The sequence below is a fragment of the Littorina saxatilis genome, linkage group LG2 (assembly GCF_037325665.1).
Source record: "Littorina saxatilis isolate snail1 linkage group LG2, US_GU_Lsax_2.0, whole genome shotgun sequence".
Classification (NCBI taxonomy): domain Eukaryota; kingdom Metazoa; phylum Mollusca; class Gastropoda; order Littorinimorpha; family Littorinidae; genus Littorina; species Littorina saxatilis.
The window spans coordinates 60,341,023-60,368,098 of record NC_090246.1 but is presented as its reverse complement, the minus strand read 5'-3'; the positions used below and the strand labels follow the sequence as shown (position 1 = coordinate 60,368,098).

Here is a 27,076-nt window from a genome sequence, read left to right as displayed (position 1 = left end):
GTGTTCTCAAACAGGAAATCACCAAAGATGAATGATGAATGCTGTTTCACAAAAAAAGATAAGAAAAATTAGGATGCCAGAAAATAAGTGCTGTTCAGTAAAAAAAAATGAGAGAGGAACGCTGTAAGATGGAGATAGGAATGAGTCAAGGTACTGTTAAAAGCTGTGCATCCACAATTACACAGTTAGCAAGACAAGACAGTTACTGACATCAGTGTGTACAATGTATTTTATTTCATAAAAGCTCTCCCCTTCTTTGTCTCATCCTCTCTCCCTTTTATCCTCGCACTCGTACATCAAACAAACAAACAAACAAACATACAAACAAATTAACACTCAGAGTGTGCCAAAATAATATTTGTTAAAATGCAATAGATCATATTTAAAATGCGCGCTTAAAAAAGATTACAAACTTATGCAACCGCTAGTTTTATAAGATAGCAGTGAACCGACTGACAGTCAATCGACTGCGACTGTGGTTGATCGCCGGGTCACCGAAAAGCGCGTTTCATGAGCGAATCACCGTCACCCGTGGACAACCGCAATCGACCGACTGTACGGTAATCCGAATGGCCAAGTCGAGGGCTAAATTTAGCAACATTACCACTTCCGTTTGCTCATTCGCACGTGGAAATGGCCGATTTCGAAGAAAAAACTAGTCTCGGCCCGCTCAAAATAACAATGACCGAGACTTTTAGCAATTCCTTCGCGTGCCGTCGAACCCTCTTACGCCATAATATGACGTCTTCAAGACATAACCCTGACTTGTCTCCTGGATTACTGCGTCATGATAGATACATTTCGAAGAACAATCACAAGGTTTGGCTCACAATACAAAAAAGTGTGAGCATTCTGCCATTGACTGTGCGAATAATTACATTTATTTTCCGTTTACCGCAGTAAGCCGAACACAGTGTTGGGGGGAGAGCATCACCGTGTTTGGCCAACTTCCGGTGAGACGACCCGCAGTCGGCCGACTGAAATTTTGTTCGTGAAACCCGATAACGTCGGATTACTGTGGTTCTCTCGGACAACTGCAGTTGGTCGACTGTGTTTCTGGCTTATGAAACTGGCCCCTGGGAACCCCTGTTTTGAGTGTTCTAACAAAAAATTGGTGTTTTTTCAGAAAAATTAGTGTACGTACTCCACACAGCATTCAAACATCCAAAATACTTGATCGGCTTCAAGATACGCTTGTGAAAAATAGTAGTCTAGGACATTTTTGTAATTGTATTTTTTTTCCACAGACCGTACAGATCGTATTTTAGACAATCGAGCATACAAAATACGGCGAAATCGAATGGGTTGATCTCGGATACATGTACAATATATAAGAATAACACTATTCGATCCTTTTCTCTGCAGATTTGAAAAGTCTGATCAGATGTGCAATATCTAAAAAATGTATTGCATGGTTGATTAAGTGTGGCTGTGTTCATGTTATAATGTAAATGCGCTTGTGTATGCCTGTCTGTCTGTAAATGTGTGTTTGTCTGTATGTATGCATGTACGTGTGTGTGTGTGTGTGTGTGTGTGTGTGTGAGTGGGTGCATGCATGCATGAGTGTGTTGTGTGTGTGTGTGTGTGTGTGTTCAGAAAGCCTTCTTCACTGCTTGCGCACACGCGGTACACAAAGGATCCAGCTCACCATCCCCACCTAAAACAGAAAATATTCATTCATATTCATTCAGTACAAATTCCAGAACGCATCAACATAATTTCTGAGATAAAGTACATGTATATCAAACATGCAGACTACATAAAATTGCACACACAGTAGTGTCTCCATTTCACTGTGTTCACCATTGACAGAAAGAAAGAGTAGCCTAGCAAATTTTATGATATGTTCAGAACAAAATGAAGTCACCATATGTGAGCATGCATGGGAAAACCCGGCTAAAGACGCAGCGAGCTATTTTTGGCTACAGTGGAAATAGGTCAGAAGGGATAAAATTATCAATCTTCAGATTTACTGCTAAATCACTTTATTGATCATCCACCTTCATCATCCCAAAAGGATGTCACCTGTGTATTTCAAAACAGCACTGTGAAAAACTATTACAGTTAGATCAATTCTGGTTTTTGTACAATATTTGTCAAAGTCTGAGGTTTCATATCATTTCAAAAAGTAAAAAGTCAAAATTTTCACATTTAGCCTGGTTTTCCCATGCAGGCTCACATATGGCAAGAGTAGTATTTTCACAACAAACGCCTCAACCTTTGCTACACAGTTACTTTAAGTTTGATATCAACAACCAGGTTTAATGGTTTAATACTTTAATCATGAATAACATACTCTCGCTCAGAATCTTCTTCTTCCGTTTAGCAACCACGGTCATAAATGACCATTATTGTTGCATGGTGGGGCGAAGAGAGGTCAGGTAAAAAAAAGAAAGAAAAACAAAAGTTAAAATAAAAATAAAAATAAAAATGAAAATAAAAGGGAAGGGAAGGGATGTTACGGTTGGCATGATGCCCCCCCCCCCCCCCTGCCAGTGGTAGGGGCATCAGCATACAGGGCCAGAATCTAGTAAATCAGTACAGTACGTACCATATTCAAGTTCTGTGATGTCACATTTGAAGACCAGCTCTCCATTGACCCAGATCTCAACCTGGTTCCTATCCTTGATACATTCCAGTTTTGTTGTGTGGCCTGCTTCGTGTAACACTTCTACAAACACAAAATTCATCAAAGTATAGGGTACCAAAAATGTTCATTTATCTTTTAACTTTATCTATTTCTTTCCTGCATTTAATATTCAGTACGCAGCCACAGACACACACATATACACATATATATACTCACACACACACACACACACACACACACACACACACACACACACACACACACACACAAACACACACATCATAAATAATAATAGATCAACAAGAATGGAAGCACTGAAATGTGTTTTTGAAAGGGGGCATGTTTCTTTTCACAGAAGATAGAAACCAGTTAGCAGTATCATCAGATATATACTCACTCTGCATTCCCTCCAGCCTAGCTATACGATGTTCTACGATACCACAGGCCTCATATGGACCATAATGAATCAGCACCCGAGCATTGGAAGGCATGTTTTTTTCCTGCAAAAGTGAAGACCAAACTAAACACAGCAAAACATAGTCAACAGAACATGCATGCAAAACGTACACAATTCTTTAGGAATGCCCCACACTTTCCAAAAATGTACTAAAATGTCTTTAACTTTCCCAACCTGGCAAATATAAGATGTGACACTTCAAAGCCGCGAATCGTGTGGTACCCCCCTACTGCAACTACTATACGTACTGAGAGAAAATGTCAACAAGAACATAGGCCTGGACTATACATATTATATGCTCAAAGAAGCCTATGACGACTAGCATGAAACTCCTACGGCAAGCTGTTATGTTTACATTCAAGCGGTAAACATAGTTCATAATTTAACTCATCCGTACTCACCTCGCGGTGGCAAAAGCAGAAGAAAAGCTGACTGAACACTTCGAGTTTCTAGGGAAGCATTAAAGGTCTGCAGTTAATTCCAGTTACTTCCGGTCGTTTGTGACGTTTCATTAAAAATTATATAATTCTTAAATGGTTCACAAACAAATATTTGCAACGAGCTCATTACAGAATGTACTAAGAGTACGTTTAAGTGGATTTTTTCACAGTATATTTGAGTCTATTTTTGCAGTCACTGCGAGATTGCAAAGATGGCAGCCTGCAGGGTGCTTGGTCGAGTTCGTCGCGTAAACAACTGCGCAGAGAGCATACTGCGGTAATATTTTACAGAGTAATTATTCCTTCATGCATGTTATAAGGAGTGCCGATGGGTTTCATTCAATATGTATAGTTAAGACCAACAGAAGCGCTAGTGCGTTCGATGTGTGGGACCTCTTGGAGTAATGAAAGTGAAGGTCGTTCGTTATGATTTTTTTTTTTATGGAAGAAGCGAAAGGAGTGGACCCAATACGTGTGTATGTACTATAATGCAGAAGCAATACCCTACATCATTTGCTTTGGTTACTGTAAGAAACACTGTCAAACTATCTAAACAGTAAAATATGTTGATGTACCAGCTGCCCTGCAAGTATAGATCTGCATATCTGCATCTGCATGGGTAACGCGGGTGTAAACACCAGAAAATTACTCCCACGAGAATTTTTACTCCGGAGTAAACATTTCGTACGAAAAAGTTACTCCCTTTACGAAAAAAGCACTCCCCCATTACACGAGAAAATTACTCCCCAAGACAGATCGATGAGTTTCGAGTAAACATTGCGTACAAAAATGTTACTCCAGTGGAAAGTGGCGTTCCTCAAGGGTCCGTGCTCGGGCCGACGCTATTTCTGCTGTACATAAACGATCTCCCGTCAGACCTGACCTCGACTGCGCGACTTTTCGCTGACGACACAGCGTGCCATACTGAGTCAAGACAGCAGCGGACCAAGAAAACCTCCAAACAGACCTCGACAGACTGGCGTCCTGGGAACAGAAGTGGAAGATGGCATTCCATCCTGCCAAATGCACCACCGTACACATGACCCGATGCCGTACCACTCTACCATACGAGTACCAGCTCCATGGCCAGAAACTCCAGGAGGAGACCCAGGCCAAGTACCTCGGCGTCACCCTGACCAAAGACCTGAAGTGGAACACCCACATCGCCAACATCACCACCAAGGCGAACAGAGCACTTGGCTTTGCTAGACGCAACATCAAGCTCAGCAACAAGAAGGTCAAGGCGGCTGCATACAAGGCACTAGTATGACCCATCCTAGAGTATGCCAGCCCAGTATGAGACCCACACACCGCTGAAGACAGTGCCTCTCTCGAAAAGGTCCAAAGAAGAGCAGCCAGATGGGTGTCGCATCGCTTCCGCCAGACCTCCAGCGTCAACAACATGCTCGAAGACCTTGAGTGGCCCACGCTTGAGAGCAGACGGAGGCGAGCGAGACTAACAACCTTCTACAAAGTCCACCACGACCTTGTCGCAGTGAAGAGCAACCACGCACCAAAGCCAAGCCCACCCAAGTGCACGACCAGGCAGACCCACACTCTATCCTACGAAATTCCCCACTCTAGGACAGCCTACAGGCAGAAAACATTCTTCCCGCGCACCATTCCAGAGTGGAACCGCCTGCCTGTAGAAACTGCCACAGCGCCATCCCTGGCATCCTTTCAGGCCAGGCTGGCAACTCGATCTCCACTGACCCATCATCCCCCCCCCCCCTACCCCCAACCTCCCCCCCCCCCCCCCCCCTGAACTTCACCCCTGACCAAGCATAAGACCGGAACCACCATCACCCAAGCGTAGCAGATTCATCACCATGCTGATGTTGGCTACCTATCACTAAGAAGAAGGAATAGGCCTAAATAACGAATAAATTACTTCACCCCAACACAAGCAATTTAACTTCCCATGCCAGGTGTACGAAATTTTTACTCCCTTGTCCCCTGTTAGTCTTGGGGGTGGAAGGAGGGTAGCGCGACATTCGTGTGCGCGAGATCACGTATTGGCATTATCCCTTCGCCCGCATCCCATTTTTGCGTACGAGATATTTTCTAGCTTGTTGCTGTTTCTGTGAACTTTGCACACATGTCATGATTGTAACCTTTGTTAAAATAAACTTATGTTTAAACCAATGGGGAGTAAAAATTTCGTGGAGGGAGTAATTTTTTCGTGCCTTGGGGACTGGAATTCTTTTTTCGTACGAAAAGTGTACTCGGAGTAAGAATTTCGTGGAGTAAAAATTTCGTGTTACACCAGCAGAATCCAAAACTTTTGCTTAGTTCCGGCGGTATCAATTATTAAATCAATAAATTGATGGACAACAGATTGGCATTGGGTTAGGTACAGTGTTATTTGTACACACTAACAATGTGAAAGTGATAATCCTCCTCTTCATTCAGCCCTTGGACTGAGTATCTCCCCCCTTTCCCCTATCCCATCTCCCCCCTTTCCCCGTCGCGATATAACTTTGAATGGTTGAAAACGACGTTAAACGACGTTAAACACCAAATAAAGAAAGAAAGAAAGAATTCAGCCCTTGGAGTGGTAAGGCACACACATCAGTGGTTTTGGCAAGAGAACATAACTTTTTCATGGTTGTACCGTTATACAACTTACAGTAAAACTGCATTGGGTTATAAAAGTATAGTGTTATTTGTACAATCTAACCAAGTGAAAGTGATATATTCTCCTCTTTCGATTATCCATTTGAACCAGCGCTTGGAGTGCAAAGGCGCACACATTGGCAAATCTGGCAAGAGGGGTACTACTTGACTCCGAAAACCCCCCCAAAACTCTTGTTACAAGTATTGATGACGTCATGTGATTAGTGCTTCCGCTCCTTCGTTAATCCTCTCACAAACACGAAAATAAAGCCGTGAATTTATGAGGTTTTCGTGTTTTTTCAGAGGTTTTTGGAGACAAGTAGTACCGGGCAAGAGAACATTATAAGATGTTTGGTGGCTTGTTGACAGACCAGCTTTTTTGTTGGTCCAAGGGGACCATATCGTCTTTTGTTTCATCTTTATCGACCAAGGCCGAAGGCCGCGGTTGATAAATATGAGACAAAAGGCGATATGCTCCCCGAGGACCAACAACAAAATGCTGGTCTGACGACAAGCCACCAAATATCGTTTTTGTCATCATTTTGGTTGTGCAACAAAATGCACAATAACCCACTCGAGATAACACGTCAACCTTGTATGTGACGTCAAACGTAGCTTGTTGACGCTTTGCTTCCAGTCTGAAAATGTACAGAGCTGCGATCATACGTGTGAGTTCAGTAAGTGTTGAGCATATTTCTTTTCTTTTTGAGTGTTTATGACTTTTTGTTGTGGATTTTGCGATTACAGAGATAAGTTGCAAATTGACCATGAGTCGTCGCGGTAAATATCAACATTGATTGGGTCTTTGAGAGTGAATGCTTACAATCGTTGTCCTCGGAAACACAAATCCAAAGCCGCGATGGTTCCACACATCAAACAATCAGCCTGATTGGCTTTTACTTTGACAATCCACGTTTCACCTGAAAGCTCAAACCCATTCACCACCTCGATTTATTGCATGGGGAACATGAGATTTATTTCCCAGGTGTTTGTGAATGAAAACTCGTGAAAATGATGACAAAACTTTTTGTTAATGGTTATAGTAACATTATTTTTGTTTGTTTTTATTTTAACCCCAGATGTTGGAGAAGAGTAGCTTTCCTTGTAATGTCTGCAAAATCAAGTTTTGTCATTGTTAACTTCTTTTTTTTGAGGGTCAAGAAAAGTTCAAGGGTTGGGAGAAACTTTAAAGGGTTGGTCGGGGAACTGGAAACATTGAAATTTGTTTTGTTTTGTTGGCCTAGTGTAACTGACTCTCACATGCCTATATTTTGCATGGCTTGTGACATCAATCAGGAGAGGTTGATACCAATTGCTAATCACTATGTAATTGGATAATACATTTAGGGTGATGTTATCTTTTTCAGGCGTGGGGCTCTTTGTACCACACCTGCTTTGCAGATTCCACCTTATTCCTGTCGACATATCACTACACAGAGGTAACGACTAATTCTTAATTATACAATTATATACTCGCATCTTTGATCAAATAACTGCAAATGAAGAAGGTAGTGAGCGTTTGTGCTTATAAAATGAGCACACATTTCATATCATAAGCAAGTGTTGGTGATTGTAATCATGTATCTTTCAAGAATGTTTCGTTGTTTTGCGACTTAGTATGATCATTTCAGTCTGTTTCATGTAAACATGTCATTGTCATGAGAAATTATTCATGTGTCGTTTGCAAACACTATTCCTTATTACTTGTTGGACTCTTTTTTCTAGAGGTCAGTTTAATTATACATTTATATTCTTTAAACTTGATTTACATGACAGCTATTTTAATGTTCATAGAGAGCCATTGTGGTTAGAGTGCTTGCCGGCGGTCGAGCGATCGGGTCGAATATAATATACAAATACCCGATTTTTCCGAGCACTCTTCAGTCCACCCAGTTGGAAGTGGGTACATGACCCTAGACAGGGCCAGGGAAGGTGAAGGCAGAGGAAATGGGCAATGCCCTTATAAATCTGGCCCTAGAAATTGAGACCTTGAACATCTCGCTCCCCTACGACCAAACATGGCTATGGGACTATACCTTTAACTTGACCTGTGTTGCTGAAATTCTTTAATCTACGTTTGCATAATTCTCCTATTTTTCTCAGACCATGGAAGAAGGAGAGGTTGTTGTCAGGGCAACCCAGCATGATACAGTCGCGCTGCACCATGTTCATACAAACGATGGATACCCCAAATCCTAACAGCCTCAAGTTCATCCCTGGTGATGGGGTCAAAGTGTTAGAAGGAGGGACCTTTGACTTTCCCAACCCACAGTCAGCCTACTGCTCACCCTTGGCAAAGTAAGGGCTGTACAGACATGTGAATGTGTTGAAGCGGTGGTTGCTGTGTGTGTCAATGGACTTGTCTTCATTTTTCTGTGTGAGTGAGTGTCCATATGCATGAATCCAAAAACAGATAAACTGCTAACGTTCGAAAATTCAGAATCAAAAACAAGAATTCTAGGTTATTGAATTTTTGTTGTTGTGGTCAATAATTAAACATTCCAACAAACGAAAATTCGTGTTTTTGTTGTTGTGCATATGCATGAACTCATTTGTGTGTGTGCAAGTGCAAGCTAATTGAAAAGGGTTAAAGTTGTTGTGCTTGACATATATATCTCATCTCTGATTAGCCTTGTTTTGTAGGTTTCTTGCATATCACCTTTTGACTGCTCATGCAGCCATATTATGAGATGAATTTGAATGAAATGGATTGTGATATTTGACTTTTCCTCTTTCTCTTTCAAGGATGCTCTTCAGAATAGATGGTGTGAAGGCAGTCTTCTTTGGACAAGACTTCATTACGGCAACAAAGGTATGCATTCATTCAATAACTGCAGAAAAGTGTTCTACAGTTGTGCCTGCGATGTGTGGCCCCTCCGATGAGAGGACATCTCCCTTAAAAGGACACCTTATGCACTCCCTTTGTCTATTATCTCTACTGATGTAGCAAAGTGCACTTCGCTACCCTAAACACTCTAATCATCGCATAGCGAAACAGCCTTGTGTACAGTACAAACGGGATAACCCATCCCATAGCAGACGCAAATTCTAATACAATACCTTTCTTTATATATCTACCTAACTTCTATCTTTCAAAGTCCCTTTTATCTTTGATACGGTCCTAATTATATTTAGGTTTGCATAGAAGTCACTGATTAGGCTGGATGGCTGCATATTATTGTGTTATTTACGATAATGCTTCGAACTGACCAAAGCGTCACTCTGACCTTGACCGGTTTTCATGTATCGTCGAGAGAAATTGATTCTCACAAACTCATCTTTGTCTTTTCAATCATTGTTTTGTCATTTTTGTATCACTATTACATATCCCGTACCTATGTTGCATATGATTTTAGTTTGTTTATAAGGATTTGGTTGTAATGAGTGATGCTTGGTTCCTCTGCAAAGATTGCTAATTTATGCAGACAGGTACTCGCGCAGGAATTTAGCCGATTCCATTTACTTTCGGACTTTACCGCTTCGTACTAAGTCAATGTATAATTTTCCCCCAAGTAACGCATATCATGATGTTTGTCTAGGGTTCTTCTTTTTATCTGTATGATTTATGAGTTTGTCCATTATTCCAGTTTAGAGAGTTTTGTAATTTTCCGCACTGAAGTTGGTTCAGTGCCTTCACTAGGACCATTGTTTTTGCATCCTACTAAATAAATATAAGTTTTTACGAAATGTGATCTATTGCAATGGAAAGCTAAAGGTCGTAGCTTTAATTTGATGTATTGTTTGTTATGATTGGTTATGTATTTGTTTAAATAACGTAGGGTAAAGCAAGTGTAAGAAACACAGATTCCGTGTTTCTGGCCGTATTCAGGCGATTTTTATTCTCGGCGGACGGTGCTTTCTGTGCAGTCCGCGCCGGGGCTATAAGTATAGGCCGGACACCGGCATGAGTATGCATTCGCTCCTAGCAGCTGAACACGACACTACACTTGCTTTGCTGTCTGCGGGTTTCGCCTTCGGCCTCTACGTTTCCTTGCATTGTTTTCTTGAATAAAAAGTTGAAACAAGACGCTTGGACTTGGGCTTCGTGTGTCTTCTACTACCCTTCCACTCCTCCACTACATTTCAAATGTAGTGGAGGAGTGGAAGGGTAGTAGATACACGAAGCCCAAGTCCAAGCGTCTTGTTTCAACTTTTTATTCAAGAAAACAATGCAAGGAAACGTAGAGGCCGAAGGCGAAACCCGTAGACAGCAAAGCAAGTGTAGTGTCGTGTTCAGCTGCTAGGAGCGAATGCATCCTTATGCCGGTGTCCGGCTTATACTTATAGCCCCGGCGCGGACTGCACAGAAAGCACCGCCCGCCGAGAATAAAAATCGCCTGAATACGGCCAGAAACACGAAATCTGTGTTTCTTACACTTGCTTTACCCCACGTTATTTAAACAAATACATAACCAATCATAACAAACAATACATCAAATTAAAGCTACGACCTTTAGCTTTCTGTTGCAATAGATCACATTTCGTAAAAACTTATATTTATTTAGTAGGATGCAAAAACAATGGTCCTAGTGAAGGCACTGAACCAACTTCAGTGAGGAAAATTACAAAACTCTCTAAACTGGAATAATGGACAAACTCATAAATCATACAGATAAAAAGAAGAACCCTAGACAAACATCATGATATGCGTTACTTGGGGGAAAATTATACATTGACTTAGTACGAAGCGGTAAAGTCCGAAAGTAAATGGAATCGGCTAAATTCCTGCGCGAGTACCTGTCTGCATAAATTAGCAATCTTTGCAGAGGAACCAAGCATCACTCATTACAACCAAATCCTTATAAACAAACTAAAATCATATGCAACATAGGTACGGGATATGTAATAGTGATACAAAAATGACAAAACAATGATTGAAAAGACAAAGATGAGTTTGTGAGAATCAATTTCTCTCAACGATACATGAAAACCGGTCAAGGTCAGAGTGACGCTTTGGTCAGTTCGAAGCATTATCGTAAATAACACAATAATATGCAGCCATCCAGCCTAATCAGTGACTTCTATGCAAACCTAAATATAATTAGGACCGTATCAAAGATAAAAGGGACTTTGAAAGATAGAAGTTAGGTAGATATATAAAGAAAGGTATTGTATTAGAATTTGCGCCGGCAAGGTGCGCGCGCATCATCGTATCGTCTGCTATGGGATGGGTTATCCCGTTTGTACTGTACACAAGGCTGTTTCGCTATGCGATGATTAGAGTGTTTAGGGTAGCGAAGTGCACTTGGCTACATCCCCCCCAACTCTTTTACATATCAGCGGCCGCGCTGATTTTAAGAAAAACAGGAAAGCCTAAGGGCTGAATTTATCAAACCATCTTAGATTATCCAAAAAGAGAACAAGAAGGGCAAAGCCCATATGACTCACATGCTTGACCTTGACCTTTGCATGACCTTGACCTTCAGAGTCAAGGTCAAATAACTAAACCTAGCAATGACATCATACACTAAGAACTGCTTTACACATTTTTCCTACCAAAATACATGTGACCTTGACCCAAGGTCAAGGTCATCCAAGGTCATGCAACACAAAGCTGTTAATTCAAGACATATGAAGTACAATGGTGCTTATTGGCTCTTTCTACCATGAGATATGGTCACTTTTAGTGGTTCACTACCTTCTTTTGGTCACATTTCATAAGGGTCAAAGTGACCTTGACCTTGATCATATGTGACCAAATGTGTCTCATGATGAAAGCATAACATGTGCCCCACATAATTTTTAAGTTTGAAACAGTTATCTTCCATAGTTCAGGGTCAAGGTCACTTCAAAATATGTATACAATCCAACTTTGAAGAGCTCCTGTGACCTTGACCTTGAAGCAAGGTAAACCAAACTGGAATCAAAAGATGGGGCTTACTTTGCCCTATATATCATATATAGGTGAGGTATTCAATCTCAAAAACTTCAGAGAAAATGGGAAAAATGTGAAAAATAGCTGTTTTTTAGACAACATTTATGGCCCCTGCGACCTTGACCTTGAAGCAAGGTCAAGATGCTATGTATGTTTTTTGGGGCCTAGTCATCATACACCATCTTGCCAAATTTGGTACTGATACCGGCCCCCGTAGCGCAGTGGTTAGCGCATCGGGCTGTGGGCCGGGAGGTCGTGGGTTCGAATCCCATCAGGGTCATGTGGGTTTTTCGGGCTACGGTCGGCTCCTACCCAGAGTGGAAGTGCTATGGTTCCTATGGGAAGGCTGGGATCACACAGCCGAGTGTCATTCACTTAACGAATGCGACTTTGAGGGTGCTCAGGTTCTGTTTACCTGACCAACACCGCAGGTGCGGCAGTTCTCGAGCCTGGTTGACACCAGGATATATTATGACAGTAAGCGTAGAGTGCTGCCCTGTCACGTAGTCTCAAACCAAATTGGAAATCCCATAGCATCATCATTATAATCATCCTCATCTCATTAATCATCCAAAATTATAAATTGTCCTTGCTCTTGTGGCCCTTCATGCCCGGAGCTCTCATGGTGACCTTGGTCTCAGTGTTCCTGTTCCATCCTTCCCTGAATAGTACTTCTGCTGTCAGTCTTCAACGTGTGACGTTCTGGGGGGTCGACGGAGGGACGTGGTGGCGGTCTGCTCTCTGGAGGGGACCCTCACTCAGTCTGGCTCCGCGACTTAGCAGTCAATGTCGTTAGTAGGGGGCATAGTAGGTAGTGGGCTGCGTCCGTTAGCTCGGGACAGACCCACTACTGAACACCGTCGAAGTGACTCAGCAGAAGTGCAGTGTCATCTTCCGAGGGTAGCCTACCGCAACGACCCGACATCCCTCCCTGGAGCGTCTGTAAAATCGACAAGTCTGGCAGCGGAACGAAATTCAGATGTGGATGGAGCAGCGAGTGCAGGGACGGGGCGGCGTGAGAGCACACCGGGACAAGGAACAGGTGTAAGGAAAAAAAAAAAAAAAAAAAAAAAAAAATTTGGTACTGATAGACTGAATAGTGTCCAAGAAATATTCAACGTTAAAGTTTTCCGGACGGCCGGCCGGCCGGACGGACGGACGGACGGACGGACGACTCAGGTGAGTACATAGACTCACTTTTGCTTCGCATGTGAGCCAAAAATTGCGAAAACTTTGCCTATGACTTTCACATATGTCACTGAGAAAATCGACAGTTACAAAAACATGTTCTCGTGATCAGTACCAGCTTTGCTAAATCAAAAGTGAGGCCTGCATTTTACAAAGTGTCTCACATATGATCAAAGTACTGCGTCAAAAACATAAAAGTGCAAACAATCAGGAATTTCATGGGAAAACATTGCTACAATTATCAAATTTTCTCCACTGAGAAAAAGTAACACAATGTCAACACTACCATACAAAAATGCAACCTTCATCCCCACCAACCCGTTTAGTTGATAATATAGGATTTCTCTTTCAATGTGCGCTCTTGTATGCACAAGCTCAACACTCACAAAAACTCTCGCTCACGGCTTTACAGTAAAGGCTGTGTTTAAGACGTATTTTAGGTGAAAAACGTAACAGTTACAAAATGGACAGATTCACTAATGAATGACGTAGTTACCTGACACTGTTAAAATGATACATCATGTACAATACACCTGACACAATGCAATGACATCCAACATTACAAATGATCTGTACCAAGCCTATTTAAAGGTAACAAGGTAAATCATAACTTAGTTTACGCTTAAGAGAGCAATTAAGAAAGTGATGATACAGGGCCTTATTTGAAGGTCAGCAAGTATTCACTAAATTACTTTCAACCCTAGGTGGCAATTACCATCAGATTTGTAGTATCTGCTTGTGCCAAAAAAAATCTTTCAATAAGCGCAAACATCCGCCAACACATTCCACTCAAAGCATCATGACAAATAATCGCAACAATCAATATCAATCATACCAATGCAAGAAACATGGCATAGCATACATGAAAATGAACATTATCAAACATCAACAAATTAAACGGCAACAAAACACCCGGCAGTAAACACACCTGCGAGTCTCTTCGTGGACGCAACACTTGCGTCACTTCACTGCCGCGAACACCGAGGAAAGTCTTATGTAATACCACATGGCTAACGTCACCAGCCCAAGTCTGTATCCGTCAAGTCCGATATGACGTGTCACACTAGCTAAGAATGGGATTGCACGCGCTACAGCCACTCGAGTACAGTATATACACTGGCTGAGTCCTGTAGGCTCTCTACACCGCCATACACAGTCCGTTGAATAAGGGCTATAGTCACACTCACCAAATGGGCACCACACAGTTCCATCAAGGTCACACAACCGCAAAATAACACTTCGTCGAAGGTGGCGGCCGGCTTTTCTCGCAGGGAGCGGCACATGTCACGCTTCAGGGATTGTGGGTGGAGTACTGTGGCGAAGGTCTTGCGCAGCGTATTGTCGTTCAGTGTGTTGGCCTCGGCAGCATTGGTCTTGGCCCACACAGCGCGTAGGTGGCTGGCGTACTCGCTAACGGACTCGCCGAGACCCTGTTGTCGTCTGTGGAAGGCGGCAGCCAGCGCGACACTATCTCGCTGGTCGCCCCACGTCTGCTCCAAGATGGCGTAAATTTTGGCCGGCGTGTTGACCTCAGCTGCTGGTCGCCTGATGACCTCCTGTCGAGCCCTTCCGTCCAGCGCTCCAAGGATCCATGCCGCTGCAGCAAGTGCAGGGACCGTCTGTAGCTGCAGGATCAGCTTGGCCTCCTGAATAAAAGTCTCGGCGCAGTCGCCCTCGCCGGTGAAACGCCTCAGCTTGCAGAGCCGCAGGTTGGGGGTGTTTGCCTCGTCCGCCATGTTTGCCTGTACTGTCTTCTTTCAGTTGATGCTTCTGTATCCTGCTCGCAGCGCCAAATGTAGTGGAGGAGTGGAAGGGTAGTAGTAGACACACGAAGCCCAAGTCCAAGCGTCTTGTTTCAACTTTTTATTCAAGAAAACAATGCAAGGAAACGTAGAGGCCGAAGGCGAAACCCGTAGACAGCAAAGCAAGTGTAGTGTCGTGTTCAGCTGCTAGGAGCGAATGCATACTCATGCCGGTGTCCGGCCTATACTTATAGCCCCGGCGCGGACTGCACAGAAAGCACCGTCCGCCGAGAATAAAAATCGCCTGAATACGGCCAGAAACACGGAATCTGTGTTTCTTACACTTGCTTTACCCTACGTTATTTAAACAAATACATAACCAATCATAACAAACAATACATCAAATTAAAGCTACGACCTTTAGCTTTCCATTGCAATAGATCACATTTCGTAAAAACTTATATTTATTTAGTAGGATGCAAAAACAATGGTCCTAGTGAAGGCACTGAACCAACTTCAGTGCGGAAAATTACAAAACTCTCTAAACTGGAATAATGGACAAACTCATAAATCATACAGATAAAAAGAAGAACCCTAGACAAACATCATGATATGCGTTACTTGGGGGAAAATTATACATTGACTTAGTACGAAGCGGTAAAGTCCGAAAGTAAATGGAATCGGCTAAATTCCTGCGCGAGTACCTGTCTGCATAAATTAGCAATCTTTGCAGAGGAACCAAGCATCACTCATTACAACCAAATCCTTATAAACAAACTAAAATCATATGCAACATAGGTACGGGATATGTAATAGTGATACAAAAATGACAAAACAATGATTGAAAAGACAAAGATGAGTTTGTGAGAATCAATTTCTCTCGACGATACATGAAAACCGGTCAAGGTCAGAGTGACGCTTTGGTCAGTTCGAAGCATTATCGTAAATAACACAATAATATGCAGCCATCCAGCCTAATCAGTGACTTCTATGCAAACCTAAATATAATTAGGACCGTATCAAAGATAAAAGGGACTTTGAAAGATAGAAGTTAGGTAGATATATAAAGAAAGGTATTGTATTAGAATTTGCGCCGGCAAGGTGCGCGCGCATCATCGTATCGTCTGCTATGGGATGGGTTATCCCGTTTGTACTGTACACAAGGCTGTTTCGCTATGCGATGATTAGAGTGTTTAGGGTAGCGAAGTGCACTTTGCTACATCCCCCCCAACTCTTTTACATATCAGCGGCCGCGCTGATTTTAAGAAAAACAGGAAAGCCTAAGGGCTGAATTTATCAAACCATCTTAGATTATCCAAAAAGAGAAAAATTGCGAAAACTTTGCCTATGACTTTCACATATGTCACTGAGAAAATCGACAGTTACAAAAACATGTTCTCGTGATCAGTACCAGCTTTGCTAAATCAAAAATGAGGCCTGCATTTTACAAAGTGTCTCACATATGATCAAAGTACTGCGTCAAAAACATAAAAGTGCAAACAATCAGGAATTTCATGGGAAAACATTGCTACATTTATCAAATTTTCTCCACTGAGAAAAAGTAACACAATGTCAACACTACCATACAAAAATGCAACCTTCATCCCCACCAACCCGTTTAGTTGATAATATAGGATTTCTCTTTCAATGTGCGCTCTTGTATGCACAAGCTCAACACTCACAAAAACTCTCGCTCACGGCTTTACAGTAAAGGCTGTGTTTAAGACGTATTTTAGGTGAAAAACGTAACAGTTACAAAATGGACAGATTCACTAATGAATGACGTAGTTACCTGACACTGTTAAAATGATACATCATGTACAATACACCTGACACAATGCAATGACATCCAACATTACAAATGATCTGTACCAAGCCTATTTAAAGGTAACAAGGTAAATCATAACTTAGTTTACGCTTAAGAGAGCAATTAAGAAAGTGATGATACAGGGCCTTATTTGAAGGTCAGCAAGTATTCACTAAATTACTTTCAACCCTAGGTGGCAATTACCATCAGATTTGTAGTATCTGCTTGTGCCAAAAAAAATCTTTCAATAAGCGCAAACATCCGCCAACACATTCCACTCAAAGCATCATGACAAATAATCGCAACAATCAATATCAATCATACCAATGCAAGAAACATGGCATAGCATACATGAAAATGAACATTATCAAACATCAACAAATTAAACGGCAACAAAACACCCGGCAGTAAACACACCTGCGAGTCTCTTCGTGGACGCAACACTTGCGTCACTTCACTGCCGCGAACACCGAGGAAAGTCTTATGTAATACCACATGGCTAACGTCACCAGCCCAAGTCTGTATCCGTCAAGTCCGATATGACGTGTCACACTAGCTAAGAATGGGATTGCACGCGCTACAGCCACTCGAGTACAGTATATACACTGGCTGAGTCCTGTAGGCTCTCTACACCGTCATACACAGTCCGTTGAATAAGGGCTATAGTCACACTCACCAAATGGGCACCACACAGTTCCATCAAGGTCACACAACCGCAAAATAACACTTCGTCGAAGGTGGCGGCCGGCTTTTCTCGCAGGAAGCGGCACATGTCACGCTTCAGGGATTGTGGGTGGAGTACTGTGGCGAAGGTCTTGCGCAGCGTATTGTCGTTCAGTGTGTTGGCCTCGGCAGCATTAGTCTTGGCCCACACAGCGCGTAGGTGGCTGGCGTACTCGCTAACGGACTCGCCGAGACCCTGTTGTCGTCTGTGGAAGGCGGCAGCCAGCGCGACACTATCTCGCTGGTCGCCCCACGTCTGCTCCAAGATGGCGTAAATTTTGGCCGGCGTGTTGACCTCCGCTGCTGGTCGCCTGATGACCTCCTGTCGAGCCCTTCCGTCCAGCGCTCCAAGGATCCATGCCGCTGCAGCAAGTGCAGGGACCGTCTGTAGCTGCAGGATCAGCTTGGCCTCCTGGATGAAAGTCTCGGCGCAGTCGCCCTCGCCGGTGAAACGCCTCAGCTTGCAGAGCCGCAGGTTGGGGGTGTTTGCCTCGTCCGCCATGCTTGCCTGTACTGTCTTCTTTTAGTTGATGCTTCTGTACCCTGCTGCGCAGCGCCAAATGTAGTGGTAGAGTGTAAGGTAGAATACACGAAGCCCAAGTACAAGCGTCTTGTTTCAACTTTTTATTCAAGAAAACAATGCAAGGAAACGTAGAGGCCGAAGGCGAAACCCGTAGACAGCAAAGCAAGTGTAGTGTCGTGTTCAGCTGCTAGGAGCGAATGCATCCTTATGCCGGTGTCCGGCTTATACTTATAGCCCCGGCGCGGACTGCACAGAAAGCACCGTCCGCCGAGAATAAAAATCGCCTGAATACGGCCAGAAACACGAAATCTGTGTTTCTTACACTTGCTTTACCCCACGTTATTTAAACAAATACATAACCAATCATAACAAACAATACATCAAATTAAAGCTACGACCTTTAGCTTTCTGTTGCAATAGATCACATTTCGTAAAAACTTATATTTATTTAGTAGGATGCAAAAACAATGGTCCTAGTGAAGGCACTGAACCAACTTCAGTGAGGAAAATTACAAAACTCTCTAAACTGGAATAATGGACAAACTCATAAATCATACAGATAAAAAGAAGAACCCTAGACAAACATCATGATATGCGTTACTTGGGGGAAAATTATACATTGACTTAGTACGAAGCGGTAAAGTCCGAAAGTAAATGGAATCGGCTAAATTCCTGCGCGAGTACCTGTCTGCATAAATTAGCAATCTTTGCAGAGGAACCAAGCATCACTCATTACAACCAAATCCTTATAAACAAACTAAAATCATATGCAACATAGGTACGGGATATGTAATAGTGATACAAAAATGACAAAACAATGATTGAAAAGACAAAGATGAGTTTGTGAGAATCAATTTCTCTCAACGATACATGAAAACCGGTCAAGGTCAGAGTGACGCTTTGGTCAGTTCGAAGCATTATCGTAAATAACACAATAATATGCAGCCATCCAGCCTAATCAGTGACTTCTATGCAAACCTAAATATAATTAGGACCGTATCAAAGATAAAAGGGACTTTGAAAGATAGAAGTTAGGTAGATATATAAAGAAAGGTATTGTATTAGAATTTGCGCCGGCAAGGTGCGCGCGCATCATCGTATCGTCTGCTATGGGATGGGTTATCCCGTTTGTACTGTACACAAGGCTGTTTCGCTATGCGATGATTAGAGTGTTTAGGGTAGCGAAGTGCACTTGGCTACACTAAATTGTACCTGTCAAGACAGGCCACCCACAATGTAGGGACACTTTTGGCTGTACTGCCAATGAAGTGAAAGGGCTGTCCATTTTTAGAAGGGAAAAATTAATCATGTCTTGGTTTGAAGCCAATCTTAGTTTAAACATTCTCCCTCGAAAGCGGTATATGGCTGCCCAAATGGCGGGGTAAAAACTGTCATACACGCAAAATCCCACTCATGCAAAAAACACGAATGTACGTGGGAGTTTCAGCCCATGAACGAAGAAGAAGATTACACAATCATTTGATTCAACTTTCATTTTGTATTGTATGGTGACTGTTTTTCTGTCCATGTGATAAAAACTGAACATGACAACTTTTGATTTTCACCTTGAACCAAGAATCCCACATCCTAAACTTAGTCATAACATGAACATGAGTGACATGCTTTTGCCGTTGACAGGACGATGACACGGAGTGGAAGGTGCTGAAGCCTGAGATCTATGCTGTCATCATGGATTTCTTTGCCAGTGGTCTGCCTGTGCTGACAGAAGAACAGCCTTCAGGGGACACAGGTGAAAAGTTAAAATAATTCAGTAGACAAGCCATTTCAGCATTATAAATTGACCAAGACAAAACATGAAGGCTGATAACTTTTGGTCGTGGGTGGGCAGTGCGTTAGTTAAATAAATTGAAAAGAAATAATAGTTTGAGTTAACGGCAAAGAATTCCAAGAAGCTTTACTTTGATGTGACAGTACAATCTTTGTTTAAGGACCCGATGTTGTTAGTTATTTTCAAGACAATTTCACATGAGAAAGTCTGTAAATTTACCTCCTGTTCAAGATGCCCTTCGAGATGTTAATAAGACCATGTTTTATTTTTATTTTTGGAGGTCTCAAAATAGAAGCTGCATACAATCTTACTTCTGAAAAAGCTTTTGTGTGCAACTTCAAAGGCACAGTGGTACCTGTGATGAAAGGACACCCTTGGGACCAGCCAAAAGTGTCCCTACCTTGCAGGTGGCCTTTCATGACAGGTACACTGGTAGAGATACTATATAAAGGGACAAGAAAAGGTGTCCTTTTAAGGGAGGTGTCCTCTCATGGGAGGGTCCACACATCGCAGGTACTGCTGTATGTTATTGTTGATTTGAAGGTTTGTAAACGTTTAGTGCTAAGAAATAAAGATTTTGTTTTGTTTTACCGGACAAGTGCCCAAGTAAGGTTACAAGTTCTCTCAGCCTACTGAAAATGGAGGCAAAAATGCAGTAGATAAAGGAAGGAAAATAAATTTAATGAAAGTTCTTTAAGTTCAGCAGAGCAGCTTAATTATGTCACTTAATTTTTTCTCCCTTCACTTTCAGTAAATCACCCTAAAAAATTATGTGTGCATCACTTTTTCTCCCTTCATTTTCAGTGATCCACCCTGAAGATGATGAAACAGTGGCACTGATCAAAGAACTGCTGGACACCAGAATTAGGCCTACCGTGCAGGAGGATGGAGGAGACATTGTCTACATGGTCAGTCTTGATGTCCAGGAATAGCTCTATTGATTTGTTTGTTTTGGCTTGTTTTGGTATGTTAGAATCAACTTCATGGAGTTGATAGCATGATGACAATGTTGGTGACTTTGAAGTCTGTTCTATGTTTTGGTTTGCTTTCTTTTTTTTTCTCCTTTGACTAATCTGAGTAATGAGAAAAGCAAAGTGTGTAATTGGTTAAGCAGACCTGGGAACCCATACGATTTCGCCATATTTTGTACGCATGATTGTCGAGAATACGCTCAGTACGGTCAGTGAGAAAAAAATACGACGAGAAAAAATTCCTAGACTACTTTTCTTCACAAGCCCATCCTGAAGCCGATCCAGTATTTTGGCACATGATTACGTCACTATATTAGCCGCCGTCAAAAAACGTATAATCGGATCGTGTCGATCAATCAAAACAACAAGGCAAACAAAAGTACGGTATTTGGCGAAATCGGCTCCGAGAATAAACAAGTGAAACAAAGAAGAAAAGTGAAAAAGTTTGAAGAAAAGTATCGCACACACACACAACACGCATCTTTTTATAAGCCTCAATGCGATTTTTTTTTAAAGTCGCGGCTTGTAGTCCGTCAAATACGGTACAGTTTTTGTCAGTAAAAATTGAAAAAAGCATTTGTTTTAAATGTATAGGTAAACTTAATTAACGGTGTGACGGACGCGCTTGGGCATGTTTTAATCATGGATGTGCTAACACTGTGTGGAGTACGCTCATTTTTTGGAAAATACATCAAGTTTGTTTGAGAATACTCAAAGTGCAAAACAGGGGTTCCCAGGTCTGGTTAAGGCACTAGCAAGTTATAGACTCAGAAGTTTATCATAGGTTTTCAATATACATGTAGCTAGAGACAAAAACAAAACTCTTACAGTTTACAGGTCTTGCATGGTTGTCTTTCCATTTGGAGTTTGTGTGCCATCAGTATTACCTTCATTGGTCATCAGCTAAAGGGGAATAACCTCTTCAGAATTTGTGTACCATGACATGTCACAGTGTGATGTGTTTATGTACCTTTCACCTCTTCCACAGTTAATTTACAACAGACATTATACATTATTTACATTTTTTACCAACATATCTTATTATTTCCTGAATCCAAAAATATATAGATATGCCATTTTTACTCTGAAAATGTTCTCACAATTAAAGAAAATGCGTTAATCAGGGACTAGGTGCGCATGGTTTGCGGAGACGAGCTGGACCCATCTCAGTCTTCAGGTTTAGGCTAGCGAAGTCTAAGTACAAGTAGTCTCAGTGTTAGCTTTTTTTCCAGCGTTGATCTTTTAGTTTCAGGCCGACAATTTGACAATGTTAACAGATCGTTTCACAATGGAAGGCAGACACACATGTAGTCTTGGCCAACCGCCTTAGTATGAGTCTTAGTCAGGCTCTGACGTCACATGGCTCAAAGAAGGGAAATCCAATGTTCAATCGATGCATTATGTTGTCTTTACAGGGTTTTGAGGAGGGCATCGTGAAGCTGAAGATGCAGGGGTCGTGTTCCAGCTGCCCCAGCTCCATAGTGACGCTGAAGAACGGCGTACAGAACATGCTGCAGTTCTACATACCCGAAGTGGAAGGGGTGGAACAGGTAAAATCCAAGTCTGATTTATATGCAACGCTTTCCTGCAGTGTGTCTTCTATTTTTTTTATATTATTATTCACACTATCAGTTAGTAACGTTTTTGCATGAGTTTCTAAGTCACTGAATCACATAAATCACTAATGTCATGCTGGTGTTTTATTACTTATTTTATTGTTTGTCACTCATGAAATTCAATATTCTGATAGTGATATTTTAACAGCCCGGCATTATACAGATCCAGTCAGCATAACATTAAAGACAGTAAATCACACAACTGTGTGTGCATGTGTGAGAGAGAGAGAGAGAGAGAGAGAGAGAGAGAGAGAGAGAGAGAGAGAGAGAGAGAGAGAGAGAGAGAGAGAGAGAGAGAGAGAGAGAGAATTGACCTTCTCCTGAAGCTCAGCTATACCTCTTTCAAAAAAAATGTACACCTCTTAGTCCATCATTCTTGGAATAGCAACAACATATCACGGATGCTTGTTTATGTGCAGGTGACAGACGAGGTTGACGACATGACCAATGAAGAGTTTCGCAAGCTGGAGGATAAACTGAAGGACTGAAATTAAGGAGAGTCACATCTGCATAGAGCAGTGACTTGTCAGTTTTTTCAACAACTTTCTGACAACAGCCAGGGTTTCCTTTTGTTATTTTGATTTATGATGTTAGAAAATCACAACTTTTGTCTTTTACTGATGTGATTATAGTGGTTAGTGATTATTCTGCTGTTGATCATTATAAATGGTCCACACAGTTCATGTTACAGCATTCATTTAGTCTTTGTTTTGCATTCAACAGTTTATTTAAACAAACATTGAAGCTTTATAAATGCAATGCTTGTTTTGGAAATGTGTCATAACTGCTTGGCCAAAACAGTATGCTATAGCAAGTCTTTGTTTAAAACTACCTCACTCGGGTTGAAACAACTAGGACAACTGAAGTGTTGATACATGAAAAGTGCAGATGCCCCCCCCCCCCCCCCCCCTCTTTTTCCCTCTCCCCTCCCCACCTACCCCCTCCACCTCTAGCAAAAACAAACAGAAACTAAAAGGCATTTATGAGACAAGTAGTAGCAAGTGTAAGTAGGTCTTGAGTTTAATTTGAGTTGGATGTGATGATCGAATTCTTCGTATAGATTATTTTTATTTGATAAGTTTTAAGTTTCTACTTGTAATGAAAGACCTGATGGATTATTTTTAAATGGTGTTTGCCGAAGAATCTCTGGAGGTCTCAGCAACACATTAATGTCTGTTTGTTTGTTGGATTAGTTACTGAAAAAGCATACTGTAGAAGAAGAGTTGGTACTGCATTCTAATTTTCAGACAAATGATTGATGTATTGAAACAACAATAAAATAAATTTGGTTAGCGCATCGAGCTGCGGGCCGGGAGATCGTGGTTCGAATCCCATAAGGGGTGCGTGGGTTTTTTCGAGCTTCGATCGGCTCCTACCCAGAGTGGAAGTGCTAAAGTTCCAATGGGGAGGCTGGGATCACACAGCCGAGTGTCATTCACTTCACGAATGAGATTGACTCTGAAAGCGCGAAAATAAAATAAAAACTTGTCTCGATTCTTGTGACCCTTCCTGCTCAGGGCTCTCATGGTGACCTTGGTCCCAGTGTTCCTGTTCCAGCCATCCCTGAATATTCTGCTGCCAGCCTGGGATGCTCCAGGGGGGTCGATGGAGGGACGCAGTGGCGGTCTGCTCTCTGAGGAGACGCTCACTCAGTCTGGCTCCGCGACTTAACAGTCAGTGTCGTAAGTAGAGGGCTTAGTAGGTAGCGGTGCCTGTGTCCCTGGGCAGGAACAGGACCAATACTGAACACCGTCGAAGTGACTCAGCAGCAGTGCATGCAGTGTCATCTTCCGAGGGTAGCCTACCGCAGCGGCCTGACATCCTTCCCTGGAGTGTCTGTAAAATTAGTGAGGGTGCCCAGGTGTCTGACCAACACTGGGGGCTCATTGATTCGACAAAGTCTGGCGGCGGAACGAAGTTCAAGGGTGGATGTTGCAGTGAGTGCTGGGACGGGGCGGCGTGGGAGCATACTGAGAGAAGGAACATGCGTCGGGACAAGCAAAAAGAGGATGAAACAAAATAAAATAAAAATAAATACATAAAGAAGAAGAGAGAAAAAAAAGAAGAAGAGAAGAGATGAGAGTGAAGAAGAGAAAGAGGAGAAGAGGAGAGAGAGAGAAGAAAGGGAGAAAAAAAAGAAGAAAAAAAGAAAGAGAGGGAGATGAGAGTGAAGAAGAAAAGAAGAGGAGGTAGAAGAAAAGAGAAAGAAAAAACAAAACAAAAAAAAACAACCCAATAAAATAAATTTTAAAAAAATGTATACAAGCAGAAACGTTATTGTCCTGATATAGTATCAAGGAACCTTTCTTTTTTTTTTTAAATAAACGAAAATAGCAAAAATGCGGAATGAAAAAGCAGTTTGTTGGCAAGGTTTGTGATGGTCTAAATACATTGTTATTTTGTATGTTTTGTACATAGGAAAAGTGTTGCAGTTCATGGCGACAGTGAGCAATAAGGTTTTTGTTTGCACATCAACTTCAGATATTTTGTAAATAAAATTTGATTTGATGTTCAAAATGTGGTTGTCTTTGTTGCCCAGTTCTGCGATTGTCTCCCTTCTCTGTTTCGCTCTGTCTGTTTTGGCTTGTCTGTCTATATGTATGCCTCTTTCTCTCTGTCTTACTGTCCCCCCTCCCCACTCATATATACTCTGTATATGTTTAAAAATAAAGACAGATTGGAAGATCAAACCAAGCTTAAAACCTTTCTCCTTTTGAAATTATTTCTGATCTCTCTCTCTCTCTCTCTCTCTCTCTCTCTCTCTCTCTCTCTCTCTCTCTCTCTCTCTCTCTCTCTCTCTCTCTCTCTCTCTCTCTCTCTCTCTCTCTCTCTCTCTCTCTCTCTCTCAACACTTGCTAAATGTATTTTGAGTTCTGTGGTTGATGTAAAGTTAGTGTGTAAGAAAATGCATAGCCTTTATTTCCACTAAACCTTTGTTGGCTAAAATAAATTCTCATTATCATCCTCTTTTGTATACGACCGGCACGGTTGGCCTAGTGGTAAGGCGTCCGCCCCGTGATCGGGAGGTCGTGGGTTCGAACCCCGGCCGGGTCATACCTAAGACTTTAAAATTGGCAATCTAGTGGCTGCTCCGCCTGGCGTCTGGCATTATGGGGTGAGTGCTAGGACTGGTTGGTCCGGTGTCAGAATAATGTGACTGGGTGAGACATGAAGCCTGTGCTGCGACTTCTGTCTTGTGTGTGGCGTACGTTATAAGCAACACCGCCCTGATATGGCCCTTCGTGGTCGGCTGGGCGATAAGCAAACAAACAAACAAACAAAAAACTCTTGTAATACCTGCTTAAACATATATAGGAATGTAGACCTCTACTGTTCTACTTTTGTCTTCAAATCACACAGACAAAGAATTTTAACCGCTCCCATGGCTTTATGCCCACACGATACGTTCATACAGTCAGATTTATTTCACCAATGGCAGATGAGCTTGCGTAAATGATGCTTTCAAGAGACTGAGAATAAGATAAGACACGCTGACCAGATGGTAGCCACTGACCAAAGTTATAAGTAATCTGAGGTGCTGTCCAGGTCGGATACTTACTTTCCTGACTGAGTAAGAGTACTGAACAAGATGCAAGCCTTAATTTTTGTTGGATTTGTTCTCACTGGTAAGTGTTTGATTTCTTCATGTTTTCAGTTTTAGCTGCTTCCTCCTTTAAATCAAAATCATAGTTATGACAGTGAAAAGTATACAGGATAACTGTGTGTCTGTGTCAGAAAATTAAACATTCCTCTCTGATAATGTGCTGGTCTCCACAAAGCATGTGAACATATGTAGAACCTAATTTGCATAAATCAATTTTGAGAGTGAACAAAACGTTAACATATCTATCTACTAGAGGAATACCCGGCTTCGCCGGTTTTTATCCACCAGTTTGTGCCCGGGGTCCACCTGAATATGCCCACCAAATTTGATGCAGAATATTTACGATATCACAAACAGAACTCTACAATCCACAGGTGTTGCTTTGCGAGCTATAAAGAGCTATAAATATCTCACAACTTCTAAGGCGCACAACTCTGCAGTCTGCTGTGAAGGGCGGCGGTAGTCTCCCTGTCACACCCGCCCCCCGTTTGAATGAACCGAACCATGGATCCTCCAAGCTTAGGTCCCTCCCAGATTCGTGGAATGGGAACAGCACGAAAATGATTCAGTGACCATGATGCCATTCATGATCATATCATGTCGAGTCCCATTCATGTTGACGACGCCAAATGTAATCGAGTGCCGAATCACCATAAACACCTTTGGAGGCGAAGTCCACTCACACAGGAATGAGACATTTAGAGCTTATCTCTAAGCCCTTTTTAGTCTGTTATGGCTTCTCAGAGGAAGGTCAGAACATACAGACTCAGAAAAGCAGCCATAACATATCACAAACAGAACTCTACAGACACACACAAACACACACACACACACACACACACAAAAGCCGTATATATATATATATCTATATGTATAAATATATAGAGATAGATGACAGTGTATTTTTCGCGTGGCTATAAATTGATTCGACCTTTGCACTTTTACAGTGAGGACAACTTACGGGTCCAAGGAAAGCGTTCTGGACACTGCGGTGACCTTCTAAAAATAGTAACAGAACGCCGGGAATATCCAAAGATGCCCCTAATACCGTACTGCACCATACGAAGGAAGGGAGGTAAACGCTGAAAACACGGAGAAGTTATAAGGAAGAGTTATGGTACTTGATCCCGAAAAA

General features: G+C 42.1%; 2 protein-coding genes and 1 non-coding gene across 3 annotated transcripts; 2 read left to right on the top strand and 1 right to left on the bottom strand.

The window, feature by feature from the left end:
• Positions 1–211: 211 nt before the first annotated feature.
• LOC138959414 (UPF0728 protein-like) lies at positions 212–3,542 on the bottom strand. The gene is made up of 4 exons (XM_070330896.1): positions 3,449–3,542; positions 2,988–3,090; positions 2,552–2,671; positions 212–1,657 (listed from the first exon to the last, which is right to left on the bottom strand). The coding sequence occupies exons 2-4, from the start codon at positions 3,079–3,081 to the stop codon at positions 1,593–1,595; spliced, it is 279 nt and encodes a 92-aa protein (XP_070186997.1). The 5' UTR covers positions 3,082–3,090; positions 3,449–3,542; the 3' UTR covers positions 212–1,592.
• A 146-nt stretch (positions 3,543–3,688) lies between these two features.
• LOC138959413 (NFU1 iron-sulfur cluster scaffold homolog, mitochondrial-like) lies at positions 3,689–24,854 on the top strand. The gene is made up of 8 exons (XM_070330895.1): positions 3,689–3,764; positions 7,471–7,542; positions 8,207–8,401; positions 8,849–8,915; positions 19,600–19,711; positions 20,555–20,658; positions 22,137–22,271; positions 22,757–24,854. The coding sequence occupies exons 1-8, from the start codon at positions 3,700–3,702 to the stop codon at positions 22,823–22,825; spliced, it is 819 nt and encodes a 272-aa protein (XP_070186996.1). The 5' UTR covers positions 3,689–3,699; the 3' UTR covers positions 22,826–24,854.
• On the top strand, positions 12,185–12,258 carry Trnah-gug (transfer RNA histidin (anticodon GUG)). Its single transcript has one exon. It is a non-coding gene; the product is annotated as a tRNA-His (tRNA).
• Positions 24,855–27,076: the final 2,222 nt, after the last annotated feature.